Below are 16,675 nucleotides of genomic sequence, written 5' to 3'. Positions count from 1 at the left end.
GAAATGATTCGAAAGCTTCAAGTGGACGTTGCTTCTTGTTCTATTCAAAAGCATCATTAAAGGTTCAGGTGCATAAAACATACTTTCTATGATAAACCAAGTACTTCGTTTCACTATAAAACTTTCTAACATTATATTGCAATCCCTCACAATCACACGTCCAAATCTTTACCGGATGAATATGGTAAAGACCAATAATTTTACCTGGTAAGAGGGAGAAAAAGACCGAGAGTCTTATCCGGTAAGTGAGGAAGACGACTCTTATCATGGTAAGCGCTTATTGGGTAAATTGTTGCATATGATGTTGTTTTGATGGACTAAAGTCTTGCCCGGTAAGTAATTGGTAGTGTTAGATTTTACCCGTAAACGCTTACCGGGTAAGTGTCTGATAAACGGTCCCTCAATATACATCAAAGGCTGGCACTATCTTTTGTGGTCTACATTATTCCTCAATGTCCTCCTTAGAGTTGCATGGCTATTCTCATCCTCACTCCACTATAGGGCATTACTTCTTTCTCAGTACCTCCCTTACTTCATGGTGCAACAAGAAAACAAAATCTCACGGCCCGTTCTAGCACTTTGGTTTAGAGTTTAGGGTTTAGGGGAGTTGAATACCTTGACCTTGCTGACGCTACCCAGGAGCTCCTTTGGTTTCTATGACTTCTTCCGGACATGGTTTTGCTCAAATGTTTCATATGGTTCTTTAGTGTCACAATCCAAGTTCCATTCACACTTCTCATAGTGATATAACTCAACAAAGGTGAGGAGGGTGTGAGTTTATTTGCCCTATATAAATATTATGTACTTCAAAAAGATAAAAATTAGTTGTGACTTAATGCAAGTGTTTTCCCATCATTATCATGTACCGTCTTTGGCAATGGACGACAGGTTTGTATAGTTCAATTTTACGTAGGTCACCTTCATCATAGTTCATTTATGGCAGCAACAATTCACATAGAACGCAAGTAATCCTAATCAAGGATTCAAGAAGTGAGGCATGGTTAAGGATCATCTCTCTCAATGTGTTGAACTAATTTGAATTCTTGGAGATGCAGAACCAAGGTCGCGGATTTTGGTAGGGACAAGTAGCTTGGGTAGAGGAGGGAAGGATGAAGGATCCAACAAATAGGGTATCGACATCATAAGACGCTCTAGTAGTTGTCAGTTATGTGCTTTATGTTTCCTCGACTGTTTCCACCTATTTGTTTCTAATACCTTTTTATTTACTATTGTATAGCCTCTCTGCCCCTTGGGTTTTCACCGAAATAGCCTCTCTTCCCCTTGGGTTTTCACCGAAATAGCCTCTCTGCCCCTTGGGTTTTCACCGAAATAGCCTCTCTGCCCCTCGGGATAGGGGAAACGTTTGCATACAACAAACTCCTCTAGACCCTACCCCCAGATAGAACACCTTGTTATGGTCCAACTCAACTTTGTAGAACACCTTGTTATGGTCCAACTCAACTTTTTAGAACACCTTGTTATGGTCCAACTCAACTTTTTGCTAAAGAAACATGTTGAATCTTTTGTCTAAGATTCTGAAGGGCATTTGGATGGTTTAACTACAGTCAAATACTTCAATTAAAACCCTATGTTGACAGTCAATTAGGAACGGAGTATTATATCATGGCAGAAAAATGATATTTCAGTATTCATATTTCTCATTCACATATGATTAGCAGCTATAGAAGAAGAAATCCAAGTGAAGATAGAACTGGGAACTTTATTCACTTTGTTACAATCTAAATTCACATACTTCTTACTGATAATTTACAATGATATGCATATGTTTGCATGCAAAACTTACCTTCTCTGGAAGTTGAGTTTCGATATACAGTAAGCAAATAGAGAAGCAAGAATAATGGGATAAAGTGCAAGAAGCACATACGCCAGTGGTAACTGATCGTGATGAAATCCAAAGTAATCTCTTAAGAAGGCTTCCACAGATTTAGTTTCCCCAAAAACTTCGATCTCCTTCTTCACATCACCAAACTGAGAAGTAAGCATTGCGTTAAGCGACCATGAAGTAGGAGTCAGATAGTACATCCATATCCACCAACCTGGAATTTTCTGCAATAAAATAAATTCCACAATTCCATCATGTAGGAAACATGAAATTGGCTTTTATTTTTCTTGTATATATTAAAGTCAAATAACGTCATTGACTTGGAATTGTCAGATTCGGGCTTAGCAGAGGATCAGGCACCAAATGGCATCCTATCCTTTAGCTGGTACTTCTAAAAGTAGTACACTTTGACTTTTTAGTTCAGACTAACAATATCCAAATGAACTCTAGTATGGATTCTTTTTGCAAATTTAGGAGCCACATCTAATCTTTTGGTTATATTTTGTTTATTGTTGGCTACACTTATTCAGGAAATTGAGAAATCCATATGAATTTCAAAGTTGGAGATGTGGTAGCCTCAAACGCCAAAAATGGACCTCAGAATGTAGAGAAGAGTATATTTTTTATTCATAATCAACTTCTGAAAATTAGGCAAGTTAAGAGTCAACACAGACTTACCGGTTTAGGAATTAAAAATCCACCAAACAAGTTAAACATCGTGTAAAATGCAGACTGTAGAATGGCAGCCACTGGAAAGCTTGGTGTGATTGAAACAAGCAGCATGCCCAAATAGGTGAAGTACATCAATGTGCACATGAATGCATAGAAGTACACAAAAACCTTATAGGCTGACCAATAATATCCAATCATGGGATACGTGATGCAGACGAATGCAAGTGACTGCGCAAAGAGATAGGGGAACTCGATTGTCACCTACAAGATAAAATCAGAACATTTCTTTATACACAAAAGAACCAGAAATGTCCAAAAGAGTCACTTCATTGAGTAAAATGTGTTTCCAAATGCACAGATTTTGTTTTTTTGTGCTTTCCAACACCCTAGACGAAGATAGATGGATTTGAACTTCGTTTTAGAAGCCTAAAGTGAGTAAATTTTGTATATCCTACTACATACACATAGAAAGAAGGATTTTATACCTGTGCAAGAGCATAAGCCCACGATGCATACATCCCAGAAAACCTTTCTCGATACAGAACAGTTCGTTCCACAGAAACATATGGCAGAACTGAAGAGGAGTTGTTTATGCCACAGAAAATTACAGCAGCAAACATTGAACCAAGGATATTGAATAAACTCTGCTGGTTATGTCTGTCTCACAAAAGGATATCATATCAGATGATTTGAGGGCATGTAAGCAGTTGTGACATTAGGAATGGCAACCATCCAACTTTATGTTAGAGATTCAATTTACTCTACTGTTTGCTTGAGTTTTAAGAGTTGGTGACTTAGTAAGGTATCAGGGCTCTAGTTTTACAAGACCATCATTCTAGTTTTCCCATATATATTTCTTGCTCTCCTTTTCGATATATTATAACAGCAATTGGCACTCTGATAGGTTTGTGCAGTGTTGTACCTCTATGTGACTCTCAATGTTCTTCTAGCTGATGTTATGTGTGAAGGAGTATTGAAGCTCCAAATGATTGTTTGTACCTTCTTCATACCAGTTTAAGCTTTGGGATGAGGTCATTTGCCAATATGTTTTCTTCTTCTTGGAACTTCATCTTTACACACAGAAGGTTGGTACCTCTTAACTAGGGAAGAGGTAAAGGGTTTCACTCCACTATAAATCATGGTGTCATATATCCTCCCTTCCTCTTTTTTAAAATTTTCATATTGACCTTATTTGTTTTTGTAAACTAGTCTGCATATTACCAACAGCCTATTTACCCCTCTATAGACGGTTGGGGATAGAGCCTAAATGGAGTTGGAGATCATGACCATGTGCCTCCATTTCATGCATGCTTCTCCATGAGGTTTTTAAACTTATCATGCAATATGCAATCATAGAACTGAAAATATATGCATAAGTATGTATGCATGTGTGCTTATTTGTGTAAAAATGTATGTATATGTATGTAGGCCACAAGGAGTCCATACTACAACACGTACTTGAAAACCGTGTTCAGGAGCATTATCTCTACCAAGCATAAAATTAAGCAAAAAGAATGCACGTCAATTGCACAAGTAGTTTTAACTTACATTTTCCTCCCTTGGTCCCAGAAGAGTAACCCGAAAGTAAACGATGCAAAAAGCATATGCAGAGAACGCATCAGGTTGTATGAAGGACTTCTCCAATATGACAAGTGTTGTTTCCATAGGCAGGCCTTGAACTGGCCCCAACCATTTTGTGGGAAACGCGTTGGAAAATATAACTCTTCTGAACCAGGAGGCGGCTTACTTAATGTGTTTACAAGGTCTTTATTGCTCCTGACATAATAGAGAACACATAAAAGTAGTCAGACAAACAGTAAATGCTCTAATTCTCAAAGTAGATATTGCAGACAAATGCAAATTAAGAATTAAAATGCTTGAAATGTCTGGTATAATACATACAGAATCCTAAAGAAATCATTACCTGTCTCTAAATCCTAGAGCAGAAGAGCAGGCAATGATACTTGCAAGGTAAAAAGTCAATAAAATAATTTCTTGTTTTGATATGTAATCACCAAAAGTATCTAAGGGTACATTTGTCTCTAATAAATAAAATTCATTTGTCATATATGAAAATTTTGACCTACTATATGTAGAATTTGATAGAAAATCATTTTAACACCAATAATTTAATTACATAATATCGATGATTATGAGAAGAAAAATCCCATGAAAATAGTGTAGATTTGTTGTTGCACCCCAATAAACATCTTAATAACACTAAAAGCAGGATTTAAATTTGGTTAAAGTATTGATAAAACCAAATGGCTTGGTTAATTTGGAAGAAAACCAAAAAGCCAAAAAAGAAACAAAACAAAAAAGCAAGAAAGAAAAATGCCAGCAATTGTGAACAGAGATTTTACTAAAAATCATGAATAAATAATAATGGACTACTAAATAGCTTGTTGCCATGCCTTTTTATTTTGTCAACATGGTGCTTTGCATGTATTTCAGCCACTGGAGCCAGGTGTATGTATTTGTTATGGCATATTGGCAATGAAAAGTGTGCAGCAGTACAGTTGCAATCATTGGTTACACAACATTAAATGGTCATAATGGCATCAATGGAAATGGATGAGCGCATACAAGCCCTCAAGTTGGGAATGGATCGCATCCATTAGATATGGTCACTGTTAACACAGGTGATGTACACGAAAACTAAAATATGGCATCTAGTGAAAAGGCATCTATAAACCCTTGCATGGGGCAGAGGATTGTGGGTTCAATTAATGATGGATTCGGATAGACTACAGTATTATACATGAAAATGCATAAAATCCTCTTCATTCTTGTGTATGACATGCAACACATGGCACAGGAAAAAAGTTGTGCATATTGAGAGTGCAAACTACTATATAGGCATACCAGCATGTTGATTTCACGACCTTGTTTGAACTTGGAGAATTCAAAACAGAGATGGCCTTGAAGGTGTTACTTACTTGTACAAAGTTGAAGTAGAATATATTCGTGCAAAATCAACTCCAAGTTCAGCTTCCACTGATGCTGAAGATACCTCTAACATCCATGTTGCTGGGTTATAGTTGTCTCTAATCTTGGGCACCCCAGAGATACTCTGTTTCAAAGACATTTCACGTGAATTTAAGATAATATTTCTGTTACTCTTTTCTAACTAAGATGCACAAATTTTCCATTATTAGGGGCAAAAAGCAAATCATGCTTAACAAAAGCGGGATGATGTATATCTAAAATGTGCATCTGCTCTGAACTCGACTTACCTCAAAGTATTCAATGACCCTACTTGAATGGTGACCCAATGGGCCACAGTAGATCATACGTCCGCCATTTTTCAAGAGGATTAACTGCAGCAACATGGATAGGAAATAGATGAGATTTTTATATCAAACTAAAGCAAGAAAATTAGTGTAAAAAATGATTGCAACCAAACCATAAGAACAAATGGTAAACTAATAACAATAACACACATTAAAAAAGATCACAATAGATTCAGAAACCCAACATAACTTTTGACACGCTGAAGGATTCAAAAACTAACAAGTCCAACATAGTTCTTTTTGGCAAACATCAAGACTCTTTTCGAGTACAAAATCAAACAGATGTTTTCTGATTCCAAGATCATTTCAATACAACACACATTTTATCTGAATTAGTTGGGTACGCTTAAAATGAATCCACAAGAAATCACAAAGAGGTGAAACCCGATAGAAAATATTTATAATTTAACCTTCTCAGGTTCCTCGACATGAATAAATGGCGTCAGGCGTGGTGTGGCGGCGAGGTCAAGCCTCAAGCCTTACGAGTTACGGCGAGGCCATGACGTTTTGCAAGACGTGGCTTAAGGCGACAAATCTATATCTAATATATATATGTGTGTGTGTATTTATGTTAGTGTTGAAAAATAATGATTTAAGTTATTAACAATTTAAATTCATATAAAAAGATAAACAAAAGAAGAACCATGAATTGAAAATTTGATACAGAGTTTACAAAAATGATATCAGATATACAAAGTAAGTCCCTCTTTGGTAATCAAACAACAAAATCAAAGTACAACAAATGAAAGTAATCAGACAATATTTTTCATATGTTGAGAAGTAATTTAGGGTTTTTCTTTTTCCCCATTTTGTTGATCAAGTTTTTTGGCCCGTATAAACTGTAAGTTATATTTACATTTACTCCTATTCAAGGTTTAAAAACTGCAAATTTCCTCCCACACCTTATAACGCCATAATGCGCCATGTGTCCACTCATTATATCCACGCCAAGGGGGTTAACGTGGCAGCAAGGCTGCACCTCAGCGCCATGGCGATGCAAAGGCACATTTTTTAGAACATTGGGTGTGACGATGGAATCATTATTACCAACATATAAACTACTTAGTCCCATAGCAGGTCAAGGGATAAACATATGCATATTTTAAGATAATATATATTACCTACCACTGTACCACATCAAAAGAACACCACTTATAAAGTCGTGGCTTTCTATATTTTTTCTTCCTTATCATTAGACCATTAACAAGTAGAGAACTTTGGCAGATAAATATTACAGATATGGTATTAGTGTATTACTATTGTATTATTAGTTTTGGTTATCAGCCTAAGAAAAAAGAACATCAGCTGATCAGCATAATATATTATATTCTATAGCTCAAACTGATAATTTTAAAATTAAACATTTTAATGAGGACTTACCATGGTAACTGAACGATATAATAGTGAAAAGTAACGTCTACAGAACTTGAAGTGTGTGTAATGTATCTCTAGGCTCTAGCCGATGGCGTCTATTTGCAGCACAAGCATATGAGTTGCTTTTTTCTCACTCACTCTCTCTTTGGGGCTTTCAGATGTTAAAATACTAACGTGCTTTCGAATTCATAGAAAAAGCTCCATTATAACTTCAACTATTCTTTAAAATTCATAAGAGGCATAATCCGAACTAGTATTTTTTTAGCTCTGTAGGATGCTGATGTTAACTAAATATTTGCTTAATGCAATTGATTAGTTCCTCTTTAGATGCTAGCTAAGTACTTTTGTCTTTCTCCCTGAGTTTTTAAGTATTTCCTTTTTACCTCATCAAAGGCCTCGAAAATGTCAATGCTTGGTTGGTGAATGGTACAGACAATTGTTCTTCCTGTATCAACAATGTTCTTCACAGCCCGCATGACAATGGCAGCTGATCTAGCATCCAGTCCCGTCGTAGGTTCATCCATGAAAATAATGGAGGGATTAGCGACAACTTCCACAGCAATCGTAAGTCGCTTACGCTGCTCTGTTGATAGACCACTAACCCCAGGAATGCCAACCAAGGCATCTTTTATCGCATAAAGCTCAACTGTTTCCAGGATTTCTTCTATGAATTTCTGCACATGCCATAAAAAAAAACTGCGTCCAGTTACCAATTTATTTTGGCAAAACAATGTCTGTGTACATACCAATAAGATATTTCATACATATTTAGTTTGTGAATCAATTTCAGGATGCAGACGGAGCCAAGCAGAGAATATCACTGATTCTTCAACTGTAATTTGGGGAGAGTGTACATCAGTTTGCTCACAGTAACCTGAAATCCTAGCAAAGGTATCTTGGACTTTAGGATACCCTCCGATTTTGATCTCTCCTTCAACAATGCCACTGGTTTTCCTTCCAGCAAGAACATCAAGAAGTGTTGTTTTACCAGCACCACTTACACCCATCAGTGCTGTAAGAACACCAGGTCTAAAAGCCCCTGTGATATCGCTAAGTAACTGAAGTCTCTTTCCAATGAACCCATGCTCTCTCATTTCCTGACGTCAAATGAACAGGACAGAACAATCACCTATAACATACTATAAACAACAGATACCCAACATTTAAGATTAAATATAAGATAATTATGACCACTTACCTGTGAGGGCTCAACATGATAATGTATATCTTGAAAGGTAATCGTTAGTGGTTCAAAAGGTAACACCATTTTTCCTGCAAGATAAGAGGATGAATAAGTATCTATTGATGCACAACAGACATCCACAACCAGATTGAACCTAGTCCAAAAAGTTATAACCAGTCGCATACAACGGAGATTACTCAAATTCAAGTTTAGCACTCGTTTATATTCACAAATTAAATTGGCAAGTTCTAGGAACTTGATTCCAAGTGTGGAAGTATGGGAGTATTTGTGCAACATAGGCAAAGAAATTATCCTAACCTTCTGTAGGCTCCTCTGAGACAGAAGTATTGGACATGTTGGTCGTTTTATCCATGTGAGTGTGGTGTTTAGATCCTTCACTTCCATGAGCTTGAGATAGCTTTTCCTTTGAAATAATGGCACGAGTACCAGGAGCTGAAGCATCAAATAACATGATTAATTAATAAAGATGTGGCACTCTGTGTTCAAAGTTTACTTAAAAAAAGACATTACCCTTCAAGTAGCTTAAAGCCAAGATGAAGCCTATGTTGAGTAACAGTGCAAAACCTAACAAGGCACCAAGTGATATCCAGAAATAGTATCCATCAAAGTCTAACCCACGGCTTTGAAGTGTTTGTACCCCTATGGTTGTGTTTGTAGACGTCATCTGTTTGCAAAAGTTAAAATGTGAATAACCAGTGAGTGATATATTTCTCTTCCCTAATGACCTGTGACATATTGAAACTAACATATAAGCCATGATACACGGAAACCACATGTTATTCATCCAGACTTCACTTGTCACAAGAAAAATGCAATGCCATCAATACGTAATTAATAAAGATATGTCACAAGAAACCACATGTTATTCATCAGAAGAAGAAAATTCAACCAGAAAACTAATCTATGCAAAGTCAGCAAGGCAAGATAAAAGGTGAAATAAACAAAATCCCCATAAATGCAGAACTACATGACAAAACAAATTTTCTCAAGCAAATAAAATGGTCAGGGTTTGTATCAAGTGAATGTTCTACTGCCTTACCTTGTTCCATCTGGGAGAAAGGAATTCATTCACTGCAAGGCCTATTTCACCATATGACAGTGGAGAAAGCCAAAATCCCCACTTTAACCAAGCTGGCATTGAAGCTGCAACCAGTTCCCATATGTTAGTTGGATCTGCAAGTCTTTACTGGGGTATATATCAAATGGAAAAAGAAATACAGGGAGCTTACTGTGTGGTAAAATGAAGCCACCAAAACACAACAGAAACAATATTGAGATACTACCAGCAGTTGTACACGCAACCACCGTTTGAAAGAATGATGCAAGGAATCGGAACATGGATATTGATGTGAAGTGGATCGCAAATAATAGCACTAGCTGGCGGAAGAACCTATAAAGCACATGCAACAGTAAAACTTACATCCTAGTATCATAGTTACTGGAGGAAGTTTTGTTTACTTGAAAATGAACCATGTTGCTAGATGATGTCAAGGCTATTCTGGCTTGTCAAAATGTTTATAGATGACAGTCACTTATGGAAATAGAGACAGATTGACGAGAACGATGAAATAGCTTAGTAAGATGCTCACCTTTCTGGTTCAGGGCTGTATCCGATAACATAATAAGTGAGACACGTCCAAAGAATGGCTTCGAGCATTGACAGGGGAATCTTAAGGATGGATGCAGGAATTGCATATGCCCAAGCAGGGTAGAAGTACATGTCCCTCTGTTTATAGAAAACTGAAAGTCTTGCCACTGTCATAGACAATTCTGGGAACCCATCAACTAGAAGAATCACAAGTGCATAGAAAAGTGAACCGAGATAATAATTCGCATCAAGTACATCAACCTTCAATCTTGTTCGGAAAAATACAGTCATTGTGATTAATGCAATTATGAGGAGCTGCACAGAAGTAGCCCACATAATTAGACATTTAACAAGATAACAGAAACATAAACTTTTCATATGAAAGGGTAAGAGTTCATTGCCAAATGAATCATAAAGATATAAAAGAAGTAGATTAAAAGAGCCAAGAAAGGAGTGATTTATACCTGGACTAATTTGAAGATGTAGATAAAAGAATTTCTCTTCATGAGAAGAATTTCCCTAGACATGCAAGCTCTAAAAAGAGCCCATTTAGATAGAGAATACACATGGAAGGAAATGGCATTCTCATGGCTCTGCAATCTCGTGAAAGGCTTGGAAATTACCTCATTTACTTCTTTTCCCAAATAAGATTCCTTAAATCTCATGGATAAGGTCTGTACTGAGACATAATTATATGCTTGTTCAGTTTGACACCAATACTTTGCCTGATCTTTTCTTGAGACAACCTGTGAATCAGTCCTTATTGCATGAAAACTAGCTAGAGAAGCAAGAGCATGATAATCAATTATGTTATGCAATTTAGAAGTTGTTTTCCAAGTGTTGTATATCACTGCATGTAAATATGAGTAAATGGTACTGTTGTAGCCTTTGCGCTTGTACCATGTAACAGTATGTGGTTACAGTTGAAAAATGGTTGCCAAGCGTTAATATATATATACACACACACGCACACATATATATATATATATAAACATGGGTATACCTTAAGATGGTAGTTTTACATGCCGAGGCTAATAAGCCCTAGCGTAAGCTACCATAATCTGATTTATCTTCTGAAACTAACAAAATCTTAATGAGACAGGACATTACCTCTTGGAGAAAGTCAGCTACACCTTTTCTCTCAGGACACCTAAAACCAATACCCTCAAAATACTCTAAAACACTACTGCGAGGTCCATGATACACGATCATCCCTTCCGCCATCAACATAATATCATCAAAGAGATCAAATGCTTCTGGTGATGGCTGAAGAAGTGAAATGAGTACAGAAGCATCTGTTATATGTGCCAAATGCTGAAGACAAGTGATTATCTGATACGTAGTGGAGCTGTCTAGGCCATTTGATATTTCGTCCATAAATAAAGCTTTTGTGGGACCAACAATCATCTCACCTGCAAAGAACCATACAAGTTAGATTCTTTGTGCATGATGGCAGCAGCTGCAGTTGTACTCATGCCATGGTGGACTAATATAGGAAATGAACCCCTCCATATAGGGAGGATGTATGGACTGTGTTGAATAGGGATCATATGCCAAAGTTACCAGTAGTCAATCTTTTCTTCTGACCACCAGAGATTCCTCTCCTCATGGCATCTCCAAACATTGTATCAGCACATATATCAAGGCCAAGAATCTGAAATACCATGAAAATGGTTGGAAAATGGATTTATTATGCATATGCCAATACCAAATACTATATAAGCTCACAGCAGCTAAAAGAGTTACCTTCAGGATGTAGTTTGTCTGAAGAGTTTTCTTTTGTCCCTCGATGGAAATTGCCTGTGGAATTTAAACATGGTATGAGTATGACAATGTCGCCAATGGGGCAAGAGATGCTTGCTCTGTCTCACACTGCATCAAAAGATGTGAACACTACAAACTTCTTCTCATTTTGAGAGAACACTCGAATCACTATTAACATATTCACATCACGAATCTGAACTCATCTATCAGACATTATCTTTGAACAAATCGTATAATATAAATGTTCCATCAGAAAATTCAAAAGCCATTTTGATAAGTTGTATTGGGAAAGAAGACCATTACAGAAAGTTCATTTACTTTTAGAGGTAGCTAGATTATATGGTAAGAATTATAATACACTATCAGAAATATAAAAGTACCCTATGATAATAACGGAACATAATACAAACCAAGTTATTATATTGATTAAGATGCATTTAAGAATGTGATTGACTTCAAACTGCCCTATGCCCTGAGACATAAATATAGGCTTTGTAACAAAACATAAGTTTCAGAAAGTTCTAGTCAAAGATTAAATGAAAGGTTTCTTGTCCACTAACAACAAAGATCAAAATTACCTTCATAAAAGTGTCTACATCTGGATCTGGAATAATCCCCCCTTCTTTCTCCCTCTTGTTAACCTCAATCATAATCTCTTTTTGAGAAAAAACATTCTCCAATTAGTTCTTAAAACCATCTGCCCTTGGAACAGACTGCAAACATATACAGTGTTTGCTGTGTGCATGCATGAAGTAGGGCAATCAGGCATACCTGCACGGCTTCCGGTACCCTGACAACGAGATGAGAAATCTAGTGTTTCCCTTACAGTCATCTCCGGGATATGCATATCCTCTTGGCTTATATAGGCAGCCGTTTTCTGAGGGACAATTTCTTCTAGTTTGTATCCATTGTAAGAAATTTCACCAGTAATCTGTGTTTGTTAATGAAGAACCATTTGTAAGTGAAAGCAGTTGACAGGTAACAAGTCTCAACTGCAAACCAGAACAAGTATCTTAGTGATCTTGTCAAACATGTATATTCAATTTGGAATCTGCAGTGATCTCATAATGATTATGTCCCCAATCACTTTCATTAAAGGATAAAGCACCATCAGTTGTAAATCTATTATGACAAAAAGCACAAAGAAGAAGATAATATATGAGTGGCATGCATGGAGTGAGAAGGGGGTTGAATGTAGCAACTATATTCAATTTACTATTCGCATGGATGACACACCTCTTCCTTCCAGATGTGCATGAACTCATTTTCCAACATTTGTAATGACATATCAAGAATTTATTAAAAGTAATGCATAACCCTAGGAACTGCTTTGAAACAAGGGGTAGATCAACATAATAATGACTACACAACCAGAGATAAATTTCCCATGATTTTACTAAATGACTTCAATAAAATAAATTATATTACAATCACACCCATATTCAGTTAGGTCAATCATACACCTTTCTCTATATGGAGATATAAGTATAGTCACACAACTGTTTGTATAGGTATAACATGCTTATAAAATTAGGCAAACTTGAAGTTCAAAACCTTGAGAGATCTGTTTAGGTTCCCTGAAAGTGTTTTCAACAAAGAGGTTTTCCCACATCCTGGAGGACCAAGCAGCAGAGTCATCCTGAAAAAAAAACATCAAACAAGCCAATACTGAATATAGACTGTTTCCAGACATCCACAGTTGTGCAGCCTATTCACAAAGCCGAAACCAATTAATATAACTGCATAATTTCTTCATAACTCAGCTTTCATCCCAATAATTCGATAAGGGTACATCAGACCATCTTTGCCATTCAATCTCTGGTTAACCACAATAAAATATATATTTTTAACCCGCTAACACACTGCATTTTAGTCTTCCCATAAATGATTTATGCAATAAAGTAGGGTATGCCAAAGATCTCTTGTAAGGTTTTCTGACAGAAAATTCTGTGGTGCTAACTATTGAGAATAATATGAACATATAGGACAGTGATGGCCTTATGGGAGTCCAAAAACACCTAATTGACCAATACTAAGCCTATGGTAATATGCCCACACCATCATAAATGTATCTGCTAGTACTCAAGTTGTGGAGGATACAAATCAAATATGCCCAGCTTGTGGCAAGAAAACCAGACTTCAAAACTTTAGAACATTAATCAATCCAAGAGAATGTAATTTGAACTACCGAACTCGAACAAGCCCCTTCACTTCGATACTTCCCATGTTCAGATCATAACAAGAAATCACACACACTAAGATTTTCCACAGCTAGGTGCAAACTGCGACGTAAGCAAAACTACCATGTGGATATCACAAGCATTAGCATAAAGCTCTAACACCATGAGTCAAATCAGTGTTTGCGAACGATGTCTTATGTTGTTACTTAATTAACCAAAAATTAAACTTATGCTAACAATACCTAATGATTAATATATCAATTTCCTAATAACTTAATCCAGGTAGCAGTCGAAGTATTACATGCACAAATGTTACTCTTCCAAGGACAGGAATACCCTTAGATCTTGAAGATACAAGTATTTTAGCTTATTATCCAAAACTCGAAATTATTTCAGTTATCATTTTCACTTGTAACAGTCTAACAAATCACAAATATATCGTGAAAGAACTTGCAGTGACCCATTTATCATTTTAGTCAAAAGTTAATGACAGACTGCAGTATTGTATGCTTTAGTTGCCCCCAAACATTTGCCATTGTATCTTCAGTATAATTGCTCCTCACAGCATTAATTTATTAAGCCAGTAAAACGTAGTATATAGGATGCAGCTGTGGTGATGGTGGTTGGATGTTGAAGACGTCACAAGTATGTCCAGACAAAGGAAGCTAAGAAGCTGTCATGAGCAGGTATCGACAAGAGGTAGCCAAGAAGAATGTCTTTCATTATTTGGATTCTATATTACATGATATGGGAGAGATTGATAAGGTTGTATTCCTACCTTCCTGGCTTAATGACACCACTGACGTCTTTTATGATGGTTATCTTAGCCCTTTTAGACTTCAAACCAGGTATCATGACAATGTCCTGTCAGAGAAAATGAAAGCATTAGTTTTGGAATATCACTAATAAAGCAAGGAATACACGACTGAAAGACCGAACCTGAGAACTGAACAACTAGATTCCTTTAGTTTGTTTATATTTTTAGTAATCTACAGTAAGTGACACAAGAGAAGGCCCTAACTATTTGGTTTTTTTCCTGGTAACCTTTACTTTAATGTTATGAAACCCCATTATGGTTCATGGACTACATCCTAGTGATATTAGTGGCAACAAACAACTTACAAACACAATGCTTGAACATAAACTCCCCAAACAGGCCAACTTCTTGGCATAAAAGATGGATGCATGAATTAGGTAAAAGATGATTGAGGTAATGGCATGGTTTTGTGTGTCATTCAAACTGGTCAGTTTTCGGTACGCTGAGCACAACATGGTAATTGGTATGCGACATTGGTGAAGTTGCATACGAGGTCGCAAAGATGATGTGTTGGGAAACATTGGAAGTCTCCTAGGGTATGCAACAATGAAAACAACTTGGAAGTTGCCTTGGTCAAAAGTTGGGCAAGTTTAGCTAGGCGAGTTGTTTGAGGGTGCATACAGCGAAAGCGACTTCTATGTTGTGTAAAAAGTCTCTTATACTGTTATGACTTATGTGGGTGCGGCATAGTTGAGTTTTGTTTATTAGAACATTATGAGTCATTGTTAGTGTTTCATAGCAAGTGTAGACATTTATTGTGCATGAAAAATGTTTTTGACGTTTTTGTTTTTTAGGTTGTAATTTAACCATCTTTTTTTAAAACATGTTCAACCCAACCCATAATGTAACTAATAGGATTGGGTTATACATTAAAACTGTTTTCAATAAATGGATTTCGACACATTTAAATAATATACTCACCTTCCTGTCCGGTAAACCCCCATCCCTTGTCCATATTTCCCCCTAGCTCCTCTTTTTTATATAAACTTTTTTCTTTTTTTTATTTCTAAAATTGCAGTTGTAAAATGTGACAACTTTTTACAACTTTAAATTTTATTAATTTTTTTTCTTATCATAATAATGTAATTAAATTTAAAAAGGAACCGATTTCATGAAACTAGACATACTTTTTAAAAACGTTGTCATAATCAAATTTTGAAAATAATTTCTTCATAAAACTAAGAGTAAATTACAAGTTTCATCCCTGTGGTTATTTAAAATTTTGGATCAGGTCCCCAAATGAAATAATTATATGTATGAGTCACCGTAGTTTCACTTTTGTTTTGAATTGGGTCCCTCAATCTAACTCCATTAACCGCCGCTCCGTTAAGTCGGGTGATATTGTCATTTTATTTTATTTTCTTTAAGAACATAAAAAATAATATATACATATATATACACACACACATTATTCTCAGGGGGATCTGGTGGTGGCTTTTAGATCGTGGGTCGGAGGGGGGGAAGAAGATGGAGATGTAAGGTCTTGAGAGAGGACGGAGATGGAAGGAAGGCTTAGGAGGGTAGCTTCACTAGAGAAGGAGATGGGTGTGCTCCAGGCGACGGAGATGTGCTGCCGGAGTAGGGAGGGAGACAGAAACTGCTGCTCACCGGAGAAATGGTGCTGGTACCATGGGAGGGATGGAGGCCGCCTATGAGTATTTGTGTAATATATATATATATATATATATATATATATATATATCAAATGTTAACCAAAGTTTTTGTATTAACTTTGCAAACCATGTCAACCAATCACAATTCATTCTTCTATTAGGTTTCTATCATATTCACAATTTAATGCCAAGGGTAATTAAGTAATTTCATTAGCTATATAACTCCCATACCAATAAAGGGGAGTTACAAAATCATAAAATTCCTAAAAATATGTATTTATAATATTGATATTTTTATTTATTTTTTAATCTTGATCTTCCATTTTT

At 36.3% G+C, this 16,675-nt stretch overlaps 1 protein-coding gene across 4 annotated transcripts in view; it reads right to left on the bottom strand.

Annotated features, from left to right (window-relative positions):
- Positions 1 to 1,700: 1,700 nt before the first annotated feature.
- LOC112506431 (pleiotropic drug resistance protein 3-like) overlaps positions 1,701 to 16,675 on the bottom strand; it is an 18,428-nt gene continuing 3,453 nt past the window's right edge. Inside the window, exons 3-25 of one of the 4 annotated variants that reach the window (XM_025110462.1) lie at positions 14,866 to 14,880; positions 14,697 to 14,755; positions 13,293 to 13,377; positions 12,510 to 12,669; positions 12,317 to 12,393; positions 11,721 to 11,774; positions 11,538 to 11,628; positions 11,085 to 11,386; positions 10,439 to 10,720; positions 9,976 to 10,289; positions 9,616 to 9,776; positions 9,426 to 9,529; positions 8,897 to 9,050; positions 8,785 to 8,818; positions 8,381 to 8,519; positions 7,947 to 8,267; positions 7,566 to 7,856; positions 5,752 to 5,835; positions 5,455 to 5,588; positions 4,064 to 4,291; positions 3,001 to 3,172; positions 2,522 to 2,776; positions 1,701 to 2,067 (exon numbers count right to left, since the gene is read on the bottom strand). In XM_025110462.1, coding sequence (XP_024966230.1) covers positions 1,801 to 2,067; positions 2,522 to 2,776; positions 3,001 to 3,172; positions 4,064 to 4,291; positions 5,455 to 5,588; positions 5,752 to 5,835; positions 7,566 to 7,856; positions 7,947 to 8,267; positions 8,381 to 8,519; positions 8,785 to 8,818; positions 8,897 to 9,050; positions 9,426 to 9,529; positions 9,616 to 9,776; positions 9,976 to 10,289; positions 10,439 to 10,720; positions 11,085 to 11,386; positions 11,538 to 11,628; positions 11,721 to 11,774; positions 12,317 to 12,393; positions 12,510 to 12,669; positions 13,293 to 13,377; positions 14,697 to 14,755; positions 14,866 to 14,880 — 3,783 coding nt within the window. In that variant the 3' untranslated portion in view covers positions 1,701 to 1,800. Of the gene's footprint in view, positions 2,068 to 2,521; positions 2,777 to 3,000; positions 3,173 to 4,063; positions 4,292 to 5,454; positions 5,589 to 5,751; positions 5,836 to 7,565; positions 7,857 to 7,946; positions 8,280 to 8,380; positions 8,520 to 8,683; positions 8,819 to 8,896; positions 9,051 to 9,425; positions 9,530 to 9,615; positions 9,777 to 9,975; positions 10,290 to 10,438; positions 10,721 to 11,084; positions 11,387 to 11,537; positions 11,629 to 11,720; positions 11,775 to 12,316; positions 12,394 to 12,509; positions 12,670 to 13,292; positions 13,378 to 14,696; positions 14,783 to 14,865; positions 14,881 to 16,675 lie in introns of all 4 variants that reach the window. The other 3 variants (XM_025110459.1, XM_025110460.1, XM_025110461.1) reach the window with 3 other exon arrangements.

This window comes from Cynara cardunculus (assembly GCF_001531365.2).
Source record: "Cynara cardunculus var. scolymus isolate 2C chromosome LG 2, CcrdV1, whole genome shotgun sequence".
Classification (NCBI taxonomy): domain Eukaryota; kingdom Viridiplantae; phylum Streptophyta; class Magnoliopsida; order Asterales; family Asteraceae; genus Cynara; species Cynara cardunculus.
Note: the sequence above shows the minus strand (reverse complement) of the source record. Positions and strands in the feature narration are given on the sequence as shown.